The sequence below is a fragment of the Felis catus genome, chromosome B4 (genome assembly GCF_018350175.1).
Source record: "Felis catus isolate Fca126 chromosome B4, F.catus_Fca126_mat1.0, whole genome shotgun sequence".
NCBI classification, from domain to species: domain Eukaryota; kingdom Metazoa; phylum Chordata; class Mammalia; order Carnivora; family Felidae; genus Felis; species Felis catus.
In genome coordinates this window covers 13,002,949-13,021,295 of record NC_058374.1, presented here as the reverse complement: position 1 = coordinate 13,021,295, position 18,347 = coordinate 13,002,949, and the positions used below count along the sequence as shown (strand labels likewise).

General features: G+C 42.1%; 1 protein-coding gene across 6 annotated transcripts in view; it reads right to left on the bottom strand.

The window, feature by feature from the left end:
- Positions 1-1,721: 1,721 nt before the first annotated feature.
- The window catches only part of PRPF18 (pre-mRNA processing factor 18), a 102,089-nt gene continuing 85,463 nt past the window's right edge, over positions 1,722-18,347 (bottom strand). For all 6 annotated transcript variants that reach the window (XM_045060902.1, XM_045060903.1, XM_045060900.1 and 3 more), the window contains 2 exons: positions 16,577-16,732; positions 1,722-3,048 (listed from right to left, as the gene is read on the bottom strand). In XM_045060902.1, the coding sequence (XP_044916837.1) occupies positions 2,968-3,048; positions 16,577-16,732 (237 nt within the window). In that variant the 3' untranslated portion in view covers positions 1,722-2,967. The remainder of the gene's footprint in view (positions 3,049-16,576; positions 16,733-18,347) is intronic.

The following is an 18,347-nucleotide window of genomic DNA, read 5'->3' as shown; positions in this document are numbered from 1 at the left end:
ACCTTCCATGTTAAGAAGCATTAAGAGGGGTGACTGTGTGGCTGAAAAGGAGCCAGCGATAGGAATCCCCAAATTCGAATCTACCAAAGACTCCGAACCACTTTGCTGTGGTCTTTTCTAAGCTGCTTCCTCTCAGAATAAATTATTCCTTTCAAATAAAAAGACAGTTGTATTTCTAAAGTATTTACTGAGGTCAAAACCCAAGGCAACCTGAAGTGTGAGAGCAGGTCCAGAAGTCACCAGAAGGAAGCACTTAACGCTAAGAAGCCCTGCCATCAATCCTATTTCCTGTTCCTCCAAATTCCCACTGAGTTCAGAGCCTGCAGCAAATCCCTAAGCTCTGTGACCAGGGACAGCTGCCTTCGTTAGCTCTGGTCTCTTGGGGCCTCCCCCTTCTTCTCTGGAGATCTGGACCATCCTCATTCTCTCTCAATCATGTTTGGCCTCAACTTTATTTTCCTAACTTTCCCCAAAGACCGAAAGCAGACCCCTGCCTTCCCGACTGCCACAGGCTCTGTGTTGCGATGCTGAAAAACACTGCTTGGTCTTTACAGTTGGCAAGAACATTCCCAAGAAACGCAGTTAATACTTCTGAGAGAAAGCCAGCATTTTATTAAATTTGAATCCAGAGAGACAGAACTCCTTTGACAGGAATCTAGGCCGGCAATAATGAGGAAAGGGAAAGAACAGTTACTTCAGGACTATGATTGATTTTTAAAGGATGCCTTTATCGTTTTAAAAACAGCTAAAACCAGAATATGTAGTATCTGAACTAAAACTTTCATGATTTGGAGAATGCGGGAGGTCACTATTCTATAGAGCCACATGATTATTTGCACTTACCAGAAGACCTTCAATTTCAGGGAAATGGAAAACTTTTCTATGAACCTGATTCCCTCTACCCAAGCCCAAAATGGCTAATATTCACGGGACTGTAGAATGTCACCATTTCTTTTTCAAGCCTTCTACCCATACTGATCAATTTTAGAAGGTACTGGTGTCACATAATAGTTTCTTCCTTATGTGGAAATGTTAACAGCAAATGGGAAGATAACGTGAAATTAACGGACTACCGTGCTGTGGCCTGACATGAATAAAGAGAAGTAATCTGGGGAGTGTTCATGCAACACTATCAACAGGCCCCACCCAACACGATACAACTGAAGTCTAGACTAGCGTCCTATGTTTTGAGAGTCTGTCTCTCATCTGCTCTAGAGTAAGCTCCCGTAAGTTCTAATTAATCTGATCGTAAGAAATGGTTTCCAAAGTGGGGAGTGGGGTAGGGAGTAAGCCTGATTCAATTGGGGCAGTGGGCTTCAGCCCCCCTGTGCAAAAATACAGCAGACACGATCAGATAGGCACGGCTATACACCGGCAACCAGGAGTGGCTTTCAAGCCTTCCCAGAGGGGCCAGAGGAGGGGGACCGCGCCTGTGTGTGCATCTACATGCTTCTACTGCTCCGCTGACCCTGGCTCCTACCGCATCCTCCCCCCTTTTCAACTGAGCACTCGCGGAAGGTGGGTGCGGTCCCAGAGCCCGGACGGAGGCCTAAGCCACAGAGCCTTAACAAACGTGTCCGCTACGAAGGCTGCTGCTGCTACCACCACCGTTACTGCCGCCACCCTTCTGTGAGCACACGCGGCCTCTCAACGCAGGCCTCGCCAAAGCTACTCTGGCTACACGCTAACGACCAGGACGCAACGACCAATATTCACGGAGGTCTCATTCGCCAGGCAGTGCGCTAAGCGTTTTATTTCACTTTAACACAACGGCGCTCCAAGATACATGCTACGCTTAGTAACTACCACTGCAGACAGGGAAAATGATGCTGAGACATGAAGTTACTCGCCCACGGTGGCGCACTCGGGGGGGGCGGAGCGCTGGAATCTCCAGCTTGGAAGTTGTGGCTTGGGAGCCCCCGCCTGGCTGCCGCCGTCCGATGGCGCCACTCCACCAAGTCAGGTGTATTCCGCTCACCCACCTTCCTCCGGGAACGGAGTCCTCTCGACTTCCCGGGCATAGCCATTCGTCACCATGATCTGGGTAGGACACCGTGAGCTTCAGAAGTCCTCATCTGAGGAAAATCAGACCCGTGACCTAGGGCTCGGGCAGTAACAAGGGTCCCGGAATCCCGCTCCTCCGCCGGGCAGCTGGCAGCTGGGAGCCGCGGTCCACCGCGGGCCCGGGGACGGCGACACGGGCAGGCAGGCCTATTCTGGGAAGAACCAGTGGCATCAAAATGTCCCCATCCTTGGCTGGCTTGACAATCCATTTCCCCACCTTGAACCTTGATGCACTGGGTTTATGTAATTTAAACTCCTGTTGGGATACCATCTTTTTCAAACTTCTGTTTCCTATTAATTCTATCTGTCCCAAGTGATGACGAACATTAAGATTTACACTCCTTACGAGGCAAAAGCCTTGAAATGCCAGAAAACAACACTCCACAGTGATAACACTTACATTCAAATTCTACTGCAAGACGGCAAAAGTTCAGCAACATTTAAGGACTATAAAGTTTCATTAAATGGTTCCATATTTTCATTGAAATATATAAAAATATCTTTTATAAATACTACATAAAAGACAATGTGAAAATTACCATATTTTACAGAAATAATTAAGTCCATCCTCAAATGTTCCTTTATAATCACCTGCCAACTCTCAGGTTTAGAGGGAAAAAGTCATTTTAAACCCCCTTCTGTGACAGTTGTCTACACATTTAAATTACGAGGAAAAGTCTTTAGAACTTAATTTTTTGATTAAAGTAAATGACACAAAAATCAGTTTGCAGCCAGATGTGATATGAGAGCCAACGCTGTTTCTTAAAACCAAGAGGACTGCATTAGGTAGAACTCAAACTCAAGAAACTCCTTTTTTCTTCTTCCCTCATTCCTGTTGGTAATTCCAGAAGTCCGTCCCATGCTCGCTTCAGTTTCTCGTCACTTATACGCCACACACAGATTTCACAGCGCGTTGTACTCCACACATTTTGATGGATCTGTAGGGAAGTGCTTCTGGCAGATGGTCATTAACCTCTTCAAACCCTAGGCAAATAAGGAAAGTAAGGACTGGTTATGAACTAGTATTCTTAATTGCCCTTCTCAGTACTCACTGGTTTACCAGAGTCTCCACTCCAGTGTAGCAGCCCCCAGCAAGACCACTCAGATGCACACGCAGAGAAATGTTTGCTCACGTGCACCCAAGAGAAGCACGACACCTGCACAACAGATCTGCTCGTAGTAACAACAGAGCACTGGAAACCCAAATGTCCGCAAGAGGAGAATGTGTGAATACGGTCTAGTATGGCCACCAAAGGAACATGTGACAAGAGTAAAAATGAACTAGCCAGAACTCCAGCAGGTTCCACCGCAGAGGTAAGCCCAGCTCAAGCACCCACTGCACGTACTGAGACAGCAGCTCTCCTTTGTATCTAACAAGTCCTGCGTATGTACATTCCTTGTGACAAATGAGAAAAGAGTCACAAGTCATCTTCTGTGCTGCCTGAGGGAACTGTGTCGATGAGGGATTCTGGTTGAGAACAACTGATACACATTCACCTTGAACGTGAACGTTGAATATGAAAAGCAAGCGGCAAATCTACGTAAGTATGTCATTTTAATGAAACTGAAAAACTGTTAAAAGGTACTGCTTATAAATATACACAGAGCGTGGTGGAATTACTTTTGAAAAAGCAAGGCAACAACAAACAAATTCAGGGTAACAATTACTTCTGGGGTAGAGGAGGGAAACAGAGTCAACGATCTAGTTCTTAAGCTAGGAATAAGGCCTTTAGATATTATTTATTTCATAACTTATGTATTACATGTATTCTTTTGTGTATACCAAATATTACATGATAAAAGCATTTAAGATTTTTTTTTTAGAGAGAGAGTGAGAAGTGGGGGAGGAAGAGAGGGAGAGGGAGAAAGGGAGAGGGAAACTTAAGCAGTCTCCACACACAGCACGGAGCCCAACATGGGGCTCGATCCCATGACCCTGAGGTCATGACCCGAGCTGAAACCAAGAGTCAGACACTCAACCAACTGAGCTATGCAGGCACGCCGATAAAAACATTCTAATATCATCGAAAAAACAGAATACAAATCCCACACGTGACTCGGCCGATCCTTCGGAATTCAGCAGAGGTACTCCTGCACTGACCCTGTTCTGGCATCGGCTACCATGCTTTGATTCTCTTCAGGCAACTACGATACACAGAATTGCCAGGACCTCACAAATTTCAAGTGCCTTCTATCTCTTCTGCAGTTAGGCCAGTTCTCAACCAGCCAGTAACTCTGCAGTGACTTTAAATGGATGACAAGAACTGTCACTATTAAAACTGATTTGGTCTCTTTCAGCTCATCCTTCAATCTGTGATCTTTCAACATCCTTGGCTGGCATCTGGTTTTTAGTCATTCCTCTTGGCTTTCTCATCCACCACTGAGCAATCACTAAGTCATGACCCAAGTTCACACACAGCAGAGGGACAAGAACAGAAACCTGCAACATGCCACGATAGACCTCTCCAGTGTCCGGAGCAATTGCGGGAAGAGCTCTGCAAACCAGCGATGAATCCTATTAACTCTTTCACCTACCAGTCTATAAACTTCCTTGCTTACAAGGAGGTGCTCTGTCCAATGTTTTATTGAATTCTATATACAAACCACCACCACCAAGAATAGCAGTGCTTAATTTTAATGACTCACAAGGCAACTTTTGGCACAAATTATGTTAAGGTTTCTCACCCTGGGTTCACAAGAACTGAAACCACCCAGTTCCTACCACACTAACAAGAACGATGAGATCCTATCACAGGCCAAAGGCAGACTATGGTCAGAGCTCTATCGATACTGAATATGGAAGTGTATACAGCACACTGCCTGATACTTAACTAGTGTTCTCTCAGGATTCATTTTCTTTCCTCAAAATGACACGATGAAATATCATCAGCTCTCACAACGAGACAGGGCTTCATGGCTAGCAGGAAAAGCAATGTGTGGCTATCATTACACAACACAATCACAACAGGGCGTCCCTGGCAGTCTGAGGAGAAAGGGCAAAACAGTGCCTAGAAACGTACGGTGATGTAAGAGGGCTCTAAAACATCAAGCATTTAGAACTCCTACTCTGTAATCACGTAAGTATGCAAACAAAGGTGAAGCTCAGGGACATCACCAAAAGCAAAGCTAAACAAGCAATAACAACAAAAAGTCCCTGCAAAATCTCTTCAGGGCCACAGTAACTAGACAACACCAATCAATGTAACTCCCTTCTATGAACTGAACTATAATCGATCAGATGCAACATCAGAGAATCATGATTTTCAAACATTTTACTCAAGGTCCTTCTGTAGATTCAAAGAGCGTCCACATTCTGGGACTTAAAAACCAGGAGTCTGGAAGGTATCTTTCAGCCAATATCCAAGACGGCACCTGCAGGCGGTGCACAGACAGACCATGTGATTCGCTCTGCTCCGCGTTTACGTCTTCTCATCGTTGTCCCCTGTGCTAACCAGGTATTTGCTTTAGGATAAAGACCATTCCCTCTCACAGTCCAGCTTCTCCTGCTGGGAATTCTCATCATGTGTATGCAGAATTGTGATTTGTAGCCACGGAAATAGATGTGATAGCACTAATCTGGCATCTTCACTTTTCCGAACAAATAGGTGAGAAGAGAGAAGGCTAAGAAAGAACACCCTGATGAAATCCAAATAGTCTCAGTCAGCCACGAAACATGGCAAGAATTATTATGAGCAAATGAAAGGCAGACTGGTGGTAGGACTGCTGGAGGTAGTTTTTCTTGTCAGAAATGGAAACTTGGCTGTTTGCTCCTTATAGAAGATATTTGTGATGCTTATTTAACCCCACTAAACAGATTCTAGGATTTAAAAATAAATATCAGTATCCTGTCTGAAATCTTAGCTGCCACAAGGTTGTGAAATTCAACAGTGTGAGTCATAAATAGTTACCACGAAACATTACAATATATTTTTGCAGTAAGGATTGATAGGATGCGGCACAAATTTTTAAAGGGGTGTAATGCCAGGACAGCATATGGTTATTTTCCAAATGGAAACAAATCTTTTCAACCAGATCCCTCAGGATTTCAGTTTCAAATTACCTGAGGATGCTTAAGCCAGTAAGACAATGAGCTGCTTACTTTAGCTTACTGCAAAGAGCTTCTTAAAAACTGGTGCTATTAAATATCATTTTTATTTCCATGTAAGCAATACATATATTTAATAAATCTTTTTTCAGTACCGACAGGGTGCCAAGCACTGTTCCAGGCTGAGAGAACACAGGTAACAAAGCAGAAAAAAATCCCACACATTGAGATTATATTCCAATGAGGGAACGCAGACAAGAAACAAAACGAATATGTAAACCACTTCATGTGAGATTATGATAAATGCTCTGGAGAAAAACAAAGCAGGGAAGAGGCGTGTGTGCATATGGGGCGTGGCCAGAAGGACTCTGGCTTTAACTCCATATGAACCGGGGAACCACTGCAGAGCTGTGAGCAAGACAGCGCCATAATCCGATTCATACTTTAATGGATCACTCTGGGTGCTGTGCAGATACTGAAGAGGGGCAAAGATACGGGGCGCCTGGCTGGCTCAGTCAGTGGAGCATGCAGCTCTTGATCTCAGGGTCGTGAGTTCGAGCCCTGTGTTGGGTGTAGAGGTTACTTAAAAATAAAATCTTGGGGCGCCTGGGTGGCGCAGTCGGTTAAGCGTCCGACTTTGGCCAGGTCACGATCTCGCGGTCCGTGAGTTCGAGCCCCGCATCAGGCTCTGGGCTGATGGCTCGGAGCCTGGAGCCTGCTTCCTATTCTGTGTCTCCCTCTCTCTCTGCCCCTCCCCTGTTCATGCTCTGTCTCTCTCTGTCCCAAAAATAAATAAACGTTGAAAAAAAAAAATTAAAAAAAAAAATAAAAAAAAAATAAAAAATAAAAAAATAAAATCTTAAAAGGAAAAAAAGGGGAAGGGCAAGGGTAGGAGCTCCGAGCCCAGGCAGGAGACGCTGCAATAATCCAAACAAGAGACGTCGGTGGCCGACCCCAGGTGGCAGCAGTGACGGTGGTGAGAAGGGAACAGACTGCAGATACACTGTGAATGTAGAACCATCAAGGTTTGCCAACACACAGGGTATGGACTAAGCAATAACTCCTTGTTTTGTATATATATCATTATTTTCTTAAAGTCACATATTACTTAAAAATGGCAGTCCTCTGCCTCACCCTTTCCAATCCCCCATTCCAGCACCCCAGAGATAATCATTTCAAATCTCTTAAGTGTTTCTTTCGGTATTTACTGCCATCTTTCTAAACACTACACTGACAGTGCTTGACTTTTTCTGTCTGGACGGTTAATCCTTAAACCACACCCACTGGCCCCTCACAGACAGACAGACAGACAGACAGACACACACACACACACACACACACACACAAATTTCTCTTTCCCATATTCCCCAAATACAATTACTAGTGAATGCAATATTCAGGATTTACTGCAGATGTCTACCCAAATGTTGCTCAAAGCAGAGCCACAGAGTATACTATGACAGTATGTCCTTTCGTATCTTTCCCTATCTTTTTGCTTGTTTATGTAGGTATCACCATTTCACTCTTCCACAGTGAAACTACACTCAAAATGACTGAACACAACAGGTAATGCATCTGTTCCATTTTTCTCCTGGAGCCCTCTAGGTGTTCCAACCTAGAACAAATGAATTCCAGATCTCTCTGCACTGTGACCATCCTAGAGCATGACCTTCCCCTTCACCCGGGCAGTTCCTTCCAACCCCAATCCTGCGCTGGATCTGGTTTCCTGGATCTTTTTTATCTCCCTCCCTCATCTTGGTGGAGCACATCCTCAAGTAGAGGCAATCCAACACAGTGGAGTGAGGATTACCCACGTTCAAATCCGAACTCCAACACTTACTAGCTGTGTGGCCTTGGGAACTAACTTCTCCATGGCCCCGTTTCCCCACTTGTAAAACAGAAATTATCCCATCAACCTCATATTATTGCTCTCAAGTGAAGTGAAGCACACAGTAGGTACTAAATAAATGTTAGTTATAATGATTCCAAGGAAGGGTATTTGAGAGGTCACATTTTTAAAACATTCTGAGACTCGTCTGAAAATTTCTTTAGCCTATCTTCACACTTAATTGCCAGTTTAGACAGGAATATGACTGAGTTGAAAATTATTTTCCTTCTGTTACCCAGGTATTGTTTCACGGTCTCGCAGCTTCCAGTACTGCTAATGAGAAGGGCAACAGCTTTTTAATTCCCGAATCTTTGTAAACCACCTGTTTCTTTTCTCCAGAAGCGTTTAAAGTCTTTTCTTTATCGTTAGCCTTCCAGGGTTTTACTGTGTTAGGCCTTGATGGGAGATCTTTCCTATTCATTTGCTATTACTCAGATTTCTCTGAATTTCTCTGTTCACTTTTTCCTGGAATCTGAATAGTGTGATCCTCTAGACTGATTCCCTCGTTCTCTTATCCTTCTCTTTTAGCTTTTACATTTCTGCTGTCATGTTTGATTTCTAAGAGGTCATTCTGATTCTGACTTTTCTTTGTGGCATAATCTTACTTCATGGTTACAGCCTTACCTAAAGATATTAATTAAGCTTTTAATTGAAGGGTTTTTGTTTTGGTTTTGGTTTTTTCCTGTTCTTTATACTACAGCTCTATCTCTGAATTCCTTTTTTTCTATGTGTGTCTATGTGTTTTCTAATTTGGTCTCTTTCACACTGTAAACTTTCTCTAAAGGTCTGAAGGTCCTTGGGAAACATTTGTATTTATGAACAAGGCACTGGAGAGCCAAGGGAAAGTCCCTGAATGGGCAGGGCTGGTCAAGAACAGAACTTCATGTGGGTACAATACGGCAGCAATCTCGTTTTGTCACTGGAGAAATACTAAATGGTAGTATTTTCTCTGTTCTCTTGAGTCAGTTCACAGAGAAGAATCCTCTAAATTCCTGAGCAGGCTTCCAGCATCACAGGAACCCAGGGAGAGGAGGAACTACAGGTCTCACCTGTTAACACGAGGCTTTCACTTCAGCATCCTGTTTTCACCATGGCAGGTCAACCTTCCCGAATAGTACAAATCCCTCAGAAGGTTAACTTGTCTTCTGCTAGAGGAGAAGGGCAGTAGGGCCCACGGGGGTAAGGCAGAAGGAACCTCTGGATTACATATCCTAATTCTCAGCCACTATTCCTCGTTTTTAGCCCCATCCCATAGACTGGACTTTTAGAAGTGCCAAACAGCCCCACATCTTGACCTTTCCAGATTCTACAGAGTTTGTATTAATGGCTCCTTAATAACTCCCCCCCAAACAAATTCAACCAAACTGGTTTTTTTTAAATCAGTATGTTTCTAGGAAAATATCTACACAAATTAACGGACTGTACACTTATAAATGATTAATATGGTAAATTTTATGTATATTTCACAATGTTTAAAAAATCTAATTAAAGCATTATAGAATATTATAGATAAAGTATAAAAATATCAAATATAGAGGCATCTGGGAGGCTCAGTCTGTTGTGGGTCCAACTCCAGCTCGGGTCAAGATCTCACAGTTTTTGAGTTCGAGCCCCATATCAGGCTTGCTGCCGTCAACACAGAGCCTGCTTCAGATTCTCTGTCCCCTCTCTCTCTGCCCCTCCCCCGCTCATTCATACTCTCTCAAAACGAAATAAAACATTAAATATATATATATATACACACACACACACACACACACACACCCAATATAGGTACAGTATGGAGTACCTGCATGTGATACGGGATATGAATCCTGCAAAATGAAAGTTTACACCCAGACAAATCAATGAACGATTATTATATCAATGTGCATCCACTAAAAAATTAGCAATTTTTTTATTGCAGAAAATAATAATTTTCTAAAACCAAACCAAACTACAATCACAATTCTTTAGCTGGATTTGCCTTTTCTTTTACAAACTCTCATTAGTTACTAGGACTTAATGTCGTTGCTTTTAAGTAATCTTTGTACGATGTACAGAGAAGACACCTCATGAAATTATTTCTGTCCCTGTCACTATTCTACACTATAAGAACAAAGCCTTGAAAATGAAAGCACAGATCCACTTAGTGATACAGCCCGAGAATGTCAAGAGTAAGGGATGAGTGCCATTTTTCACCTAGCTACTTAAAATTCTAGCAACGAACTGCCCAAGTTCTAATAAAGGAATGAATTTACATGAGAAAATTAAGTTAAAAACGAATCCTGACTTCGGACTGAAGCAATACTCATTTGACCTCAAGTGTGATGTTCAAAAAAATGTGTACTTAATGATTAAAAGTTAATCTCTACAATTTCAAGTAACACCCATAGTTAAGCATGAAAAAACCAATCCTTCAAAAACTGTTTACCGGAATTCTTTTCACACAAGAACACCATTAAAATTGCATTCATCTAAATAACTCATGCTAGCCTTTTAAGTAACTCATCTGGATCTCACTACTTGGGATGATGAAAAGTCCCACTGCAAGTGCTGAAAGTATAAAAATTTCCAGTATCTGCAGAACTCAATGGAACTTTAGAGACAAGTGGTAACCTGGGACTGACTCACTGTGCCTTTATAGTTTACAGTAAGAACAGAGCTGCTCTCTTTCTCACCTGTCTGGATGCTTCTTTTCTGGAAGAGAACGTATTTCCAGTTCACAGGCTCATTCATCATTTCACAGAAAGTAACAACAAAGTACAATGACCAGCGATAATCCCATTCTGAAAACAGCATTTGCCCGCTTAGCTAAGTTAGGTGAAAATTTATGCCAAAGGACCGATTTGGGCAAAGATTTCCTTTATTTGATTACCAGGCTTTCAGCGGACGAGGCAATCTGACTTTTTTTCATGCATGTAGTTAAGAAATAGACGATATAATACCCCAAGTTAAATATTTGTTATCAGTGAAGCTGCCAGTTGAAACGAAACACACAGCTTAGATCAGCATTCCCCAAAATGTGTTTCTACTGAACACTGGCATTCCATGATATTAAAAGGTGATGTGTATGATTGATAAATGCTAGCCATATTTTTCTCTAAAAATGTAATACAGCAGAGAGTACTACATGGGTAAACAGTTTGTTATCATGAGATAACTTGCCTTTAAGAAACGGTTTAGCACAGCCAAAAACACCAGGAGGTAGCATGAAGCCACACGGCCCACAAGTGTGACATATAATTTGCATAGGGACGCATAGGGAATGTTTAGCAGCTAACCGTGATACTGTATATTCGACATACAGATCAAGTTGTGCCACTCAGTGCAGTAATGCAAGTTTCTGCTATACCATTTTCGGCAACACATGATTATAAATTCACAAATATTCCATGAACAAGTAAATCTGGCAAATCCTAGTGTAGGCGAAACATACCCAGAGCCCGAAATATAGATTGAACTAATTGACAGAAAATGTTGACATGATGTCTTTACTAGGGAATTTACTAATCTGGATTACTGACAACAACTCACCAGAGAAGATTACAGGACATTTGCTTTTCACAACAGTGAAACCTCATGAAAAGTATTTGGAAGGAGTATTATTCCTTCATCATCTAATCACCAAAGAAATCTGTGTTATAATACAGTACACAGATCAATTAATCTACATGTATTCAGGACACTATCATCAGGAAACAAAGAGCACGATCAAACTTGAACATGTGATGGCAGTAATTCCAACAATTTTGCAAAGGCATGGGCAGGTCTTGGGCCCAACAAGAGACGGCAGAGTGTCCCCGAACCAGCACTACTGGGAAGCTGTAGCCAGCCTGTGCTCTGAAGGGGCAAGAAGGACTGTAGTTACCGAAACCCAGAAGTAACTGTGTGGAGATGGCCTCCTGAGAGAAGACATGGCCTTGGGGAGGGGATGCCATCAGCCCTCACTGACCCCACGGGAGGAAGCCAGGGACATCAATACTTCTGACCTGTTCTTCTCCCACCTACAAAATGCCTTCGAGCCTCTCTCACTACCAACCCAACGGAAGCCAAAAAGCAAGGGAGACTGTCAATGTCACTGACAAAAGCCAGGTTTCTGGGCCACAGGCCAAGGCGAAGAAACATGGCAAGTGAGCCTGCAGAGCAGAGCCGCCTGATGACAATTTCAGCCTTTCTTCCTTCTCTTCTTTACGGACAAGCATGCCCAAGATATGAACCTTTTCAAGAGAGGTCTTTAAATGACTGAATTATAAGGTCTCTAAATAACCAAGAGCCTCCTATAATCTGTATACAAGAAGCTTTACTCAAATCTGGGCCAAAGGTTACATCTGCATTTGGCAGAACAAACAAAGTTCTTAAAGTTACTACCACCAATTTGAATCTAACCTCAGATTTGAGACCAGCTCATCAACTATACAACTTTTCTTTGATCTGCACAGTGAAAACACCCTCCCTGTGGTGTGTTTAATTTTTGTGAGCAAGAGAACACTTCAAACAACTTTCGCAGTTTAAATTCTACAGAGGTTTGCAGAAAACCCAAAGATGAAATCCCGGTACTATAAAATAGCCTCCTGAATTGTTTTCAACCATACTGCCTAACACACATATTTCTCACCGGCATGTCTAAATACAAAAATAATTTTTCCATACATCCAAGATTCCATTACATGATGTCCAAAAACAGGCAAAGTTAACTGATAGTAACACAAGTCCGAAAAATGGTCACTTCTGATGGGAAGAGAATTTGGGCTGGGAAAAGGCATGAACAAACTTTTGGGGTCCCACTAGAAACATTCTGTATCTCCACCTTGTTCTCCTGTCTAGATAAAAAAATTACAGGAATCACTGGACTGTACAATTAAGTTTGGTACACCTCACGCATTTAGGTTTATCATAGCTCAGTTTAAAAAGAAATACTGACCCTATTAAATGACTTCCACAATTACCTACTCAGCAAATACCTTAACAAAGAATATGTCTGGGCTAGGTAGTCACCAGAGGTCAGCAAACTACGGTCCGCAGGCCACCCGTTTCTTTCCCACTACAGCCTGCAGGGTTCAACAGTTCCAATGGAGACCTAGGAAATGCAAAGCCTAAAATATTTCCTATCTTTTAAGATGAAGTTTGTCAACCCCTGACTTTAATATACTTAATGTATCCCTTTTTTAAGGATAGTCCATTAAAAAAAAAAAAAAAAAAAAAAAAAGATATTCTAAATCAACCCCACCTCAACACCAAAGTAACAAGGAGGGAGATTCAAAAGACAGCTTAGCAAACCACTCAGCTCATCACAATCAAGAATTTCATAAAACTCCGCCACTGGGGGTTGGGGGGATGGGCAGCATTCTTTGGCCTCGAGCTGTTTAGCGCCATAGGTTTATTTTAAGACATCAAAAATCAGCATTTTTGTTTGTCCAAACACAATGCTAACTTTTTAAATTTGGTGCCAATATTTTAAAAAATAGAAGCACACAATATCTTGGAAAAAAGATCTTTGGCACATATAAAAAATTAATTAAAAAGAGAGGAAGATGGAACACTGACCCATATTCCTACAAGGGAACCGTGAGTTGAAGGGACTCCAGCGGCAGCGGGGGCGAGCATCGGCTGACACCTCACACTAGCTTGCACTGTCCCCTGTCATGTCAGAGTCGAGACAAAATGAAACAATGCTTCTATCTGTGTCCGTATGAAAAGTAGGAGAACAAATGTCAGAGGGTCAGGTGTTTAACACTCAGCTCACTTACTACCTGTCATGGGCATGTGGGTTTGCAACCTTAGGTTTAAGCAGTGGCCTCAAGGGAAATGACAGAGAAGAATCAAAGACATCAAAGGGCCAACAAGGGCAAGAGCTGGGGCGCCTGGGTGGCTCAGTCGAGTGTCCAACGTCAGCTCAGGTCACAACCTCATGCTCTGTGAATTCAAGCCCCGCATCAGGCTCACTGCTATCAGGGCAGAGCCCGCGTCAAATGCTCTATCCCCCTCTCTCTTTGCCCCTCCCCCACTTATTCTCTCTCTCAAAAATAAACATTTGGGGCACCTGGGTGGCTCAGTCCATTAAGCATCTGACTCCTGGTTTCAGCTCAGGTCATGACCTCAGGGTTCATGGACCCAAGCCCCACACTGGGCTCTGCACTGACAGTGTGGAGCCTGTTTGGGATCCTCTCTCTCTCTCTCTCTCTCTCTCTCTCTCTCTGCTCCTCCCCTGCTTGCTCGCTCTCTCTTAAAGTAAATAAACTTAAAAAAAATGAATAAACATTAGGAGAAAAGAGCAAGAGTTAACTTGATGCTTGCAAACATCAAGTGGTAGGGATCTCCCTCACATCTTCCCAGTGGCCCTACTCCTGTCTCAGGGCAATTGTGCCTGTTAAAAAGCTTCTCTGTACTATTTTTTGCAACTTCTTGTGAGTCTATCTGTAATTATTTCAAAATAAAAGTTCAATAAAAAGAGAACTATTGTTTCCTTACACTCATTAGAAAGGTCCTCCTTCCTTCCTATACCTTACCCGGTCCTAAACTACAGGCCAAGTTTACTCCCCATCCCACCAGAGAGCTCCTCTATTATCCACAGCTCTTGTGCTCAGATCCCCTCCAACGGTCTCCTTCAAGGAGTAAAAAAGGAACATTTTCACATCTCTTGTCCCATATGGTATTCATTCAGGCAGCAAATATTTATTGAGCACCCACGAGTGAGGTACTGTTCTAGATCGGGTATATAACAGAGAACTATGTTCTTGACTTCTGGAACCTACGCTACCTTATGTCTAATGATGAAATACAAGCTATCATTACACTTTGTAGCAGTCATATTATACTACTCGTTCAATTGCACGTACAGCCTACTAAATTCCCCAATCCTTTCTCGTATACATTGCTCAGATTGTATACTCAAGCAACTAGGTCACTGGATCCAGATTTTTTTATGGTCATCCTTGTTAAATATTATTTGTTTAGAATCTGCTCTTTTCTTCAGTCTTTCAAGAACTTCTGGAATGCCAACATCTTCTCCACCTTAACACACACCCTACTCTTTCTTGTTTCTTGCTGTCCATAAATCCAATAAATAAACCTCTCAGTATAGTCAACCAAACCAGTCATTAAAATGTTTAACAGGACAGTTTGAGGTGACTAAGACCCCATGACATCTCACCAGCATCCACCCAACAGACGTGGATCTATTCAGTACTCCACGGCTTCCCACACTCAACCAGCTAGGTAGGAATGCACCAGACTGTATTACCATATTTACATCTGTCCACAACAATATTATTGGGTTTAAGTCAGACACCTTCCTGAAGTTCTCAGTATGTTTACCAATTTTCCCTAATCATCTTGGGGAAAAAAAGGAGGATTTTTTAAATGGGAATGGAACAATTAAAAACGAAGACCAAAGAAAGGGGAAAAGGTCATTATATAGCTTCCAAAAATAAATCAGAAATCTTAAAAACTACTAGATGGATTTTAGGGAGAAAATCAGTTTGTGGGGAAGTAGAAATGACACCACTGCTGAGAAACAAAATACTGCCTTTGAGACAATTTATGTAGTTATACACACTATGGCTCTGGCTATGGTACAGTTGAACACAATTAACACATTCAACAACTGGAAATTTTTTTATTGTTAAAGCCAAATGACTTCCCCCCCCCCAAATAAAAGCTTTTTGCCTTCAATACAGTCACTGGTTATTATTAAAAAATGGAAAGGTCTTTGAATTTCAACAAGTTATTTTTGGACTCTATAAATTCTACAATTCATATTAGGGAGTCAGGTTGAACTCCTATTTGAAAATGCTAATATGTATGAATAAGGCATAAAGCATGACACACAAGTTAATCTTTAGCACTTGGAACTGAAATCACATAGCAAGATAATTCATGAATATGGTAATAATTGTTCCCTGGCACAAAATCTGAAAGCACGTTATGCATTTTAAGTGGATTTTACATTTTAAGTGAACTTCCCCAGTATCATCTTCAAGCTTCAGAAGTAACATCCGGCATAAGTCATTATACAGACACAATCTGGGACTTTTGACAATTTGGCAAAAACTGCGTAACAGTTGACTTTTTTCCCCACTAAGAAAAAAAGTTTTGCCCAACAATAATGCAAACAAGTTTATATGAGGCATATAGGACTGTACGAAAATAAACTATCAACATTTGAGACCTGTTTCTGTCTAAATGTTACTGACAAATAATTACATTCATTAAGCCCAAATTTTTACTATTCATTCCTTCTTTTTAACCCTGTAGATATTAAATCTAGCTGGGAAGGGACAAAATGAGATTTACTGCTAAACAGTCTAAATTTGTCCTTCTTCACTAAACTCCCAAAACCAAATGAAGTAGCATTATTTCAGTGCTATGGTAATTAAAGTACAACCCCTCACCCTGTCTTGCGTTATGTATGAAACTTACAAGGGCTTCATTTTATGCAGTGAAGAGGTCTTAAATACAAGTACTTAGGAAAAGCGAACTTGTGTCCTATCGCGCTATGTCCAATTTGCTAGAATTCTTCTCCTGCTCTCAAAATTTACGATTTGGGAATCGGAGCATGTTAACCTCCAGAGCAATTTCATTCCCTCCCAACTGCTTACCTGAATATATTTCCGCTGTGTTTCATCATTCAAAACATGTGCAACGTGCTTAGAAAAGATCTTTTCTCTACCAGTTCTGGCATGGATACCAACCATAGTGACCCCTATGGGCCAAGGGGCGTTTCCAATGGCCATCTGAAGATAAGCATCATTAGCCTAAAAAGAAAGAGATCAGAAAAGCAAAAATATTGGGTTGGCCCATATTTTTAAAGTATTTCACAGCCCTTTATGACATAATCTTCATCCATGTCCTGAGCATGTTGAAAGTATTGCCATTCCCATTATTCAAACAAAAGAAATTCAAATATGAGGTGACCGATTGCCCTTCCCAGGACCACAAATGTCCTGGAAAAACAGAAACCAAAGCTAATCCTGTGAGTAAAAAGACAAACATGCCTTTGCGACCTTTGTGCACTGGAAATTAATACATTTCAGATCTGGAATTACCAGGTAGGTGTTTTGATGCACTGACACCAACTCCAGTTTGAGTCACCTTTAGACCCAGTCTTCTCCACAGGTGGTCACAAAGAAGATGGAGGTTAAGTGGTTTTTCATAATCCAACCCGCAACTGTATCCACTCCCTGCACAGCAGCACAGACCTCTGAAAGCAGCGGGAGCTCCGTGAGCTGGGACTATCACACAGGGTCCACAGCAGATGTATAAACAGAGATTAAATATTAACCCTCGAGTCGAATAGTTTAAGGATGAGATCGTTTCACTTTGGCCACTCAGAACCTCCCACCTGCCAAGAACCTTAAAATAAAAGCTACAAAACGTAAAGACAGAAACCAACGAAGACAAATGGCTCTTTTTCTAAACCAAGCCCAGCTACCTGTGAGGGAAAAAAAGGAGAAAACCAGAAGAGAAATCAAGTAAATTCTACAAGACCCCGAGGGTTTCAGAGACGCTTACCAGTCAGGTCTCAAAGATATTCTAATTTTAAAAATCCAATACCTATGTGTATGACATGTAGAGCTGATTAAAAAAAAAAAAAAAAATTAGCCCACCAACAGACTAACTAGAAGTTCATTTTCTACCCTAAATTTGAATTTGCTCTACTCAGTAGTTTTAGAAAGCTTAATTTTTAAAAGCCCATTACATACTTATATCACTGATTCTGAATTGTACAAATTTTAACACTGGGTATTAACTGATAGAATTTCCAGTATTTAGTTACCCCAAATTTCTAAAGAAAATTGTCCAAATAGGTTATTCAAGTTTCTTGGTTCTTCTGTACTCTACGCAAAATGAACTTTCACCTGATTCTCAAATATGCAAAGGCAAAAAGTAACCAGAGGGAAGGCACGCTCACTAGTAGACAAGTGGTTTCTTCCCGCAGTGATGGTGACCTCATCTACCCATTCCAAGGCAACTGTCCTTAGTAAGCACCATGCAACTAACAGAAACTATCCAAGAATAAAATTGATAGACATAAAACCCAAAAACATTTCCTTCGATAAAACCAGCTGGCTCTCCAACAGAAGGAGTAAAATCACTACTGGAGCCTCATCAGCATGAGGCTGCGGCACCCACAGGTGCCAGCCGGCCCTGTGTTTGGGAAGAGATGGTCAGAGTACGGGGGTAAGCCCGGTCGTTCCCACTTCTCTGGCAGAGCCCCACCTACTGCTCTGGAACGGCCGCCGGAACCGTCACGCTGAAATTCCCTACTCCCACACTCGGGAGGCACCGCCAGAGAAGCCTCCGCTTCAGACTCTGCTTGTGGCCCAGATGCAGGGGCCCGCATCCAATCCCCACTGCTGGTGCAGCAGG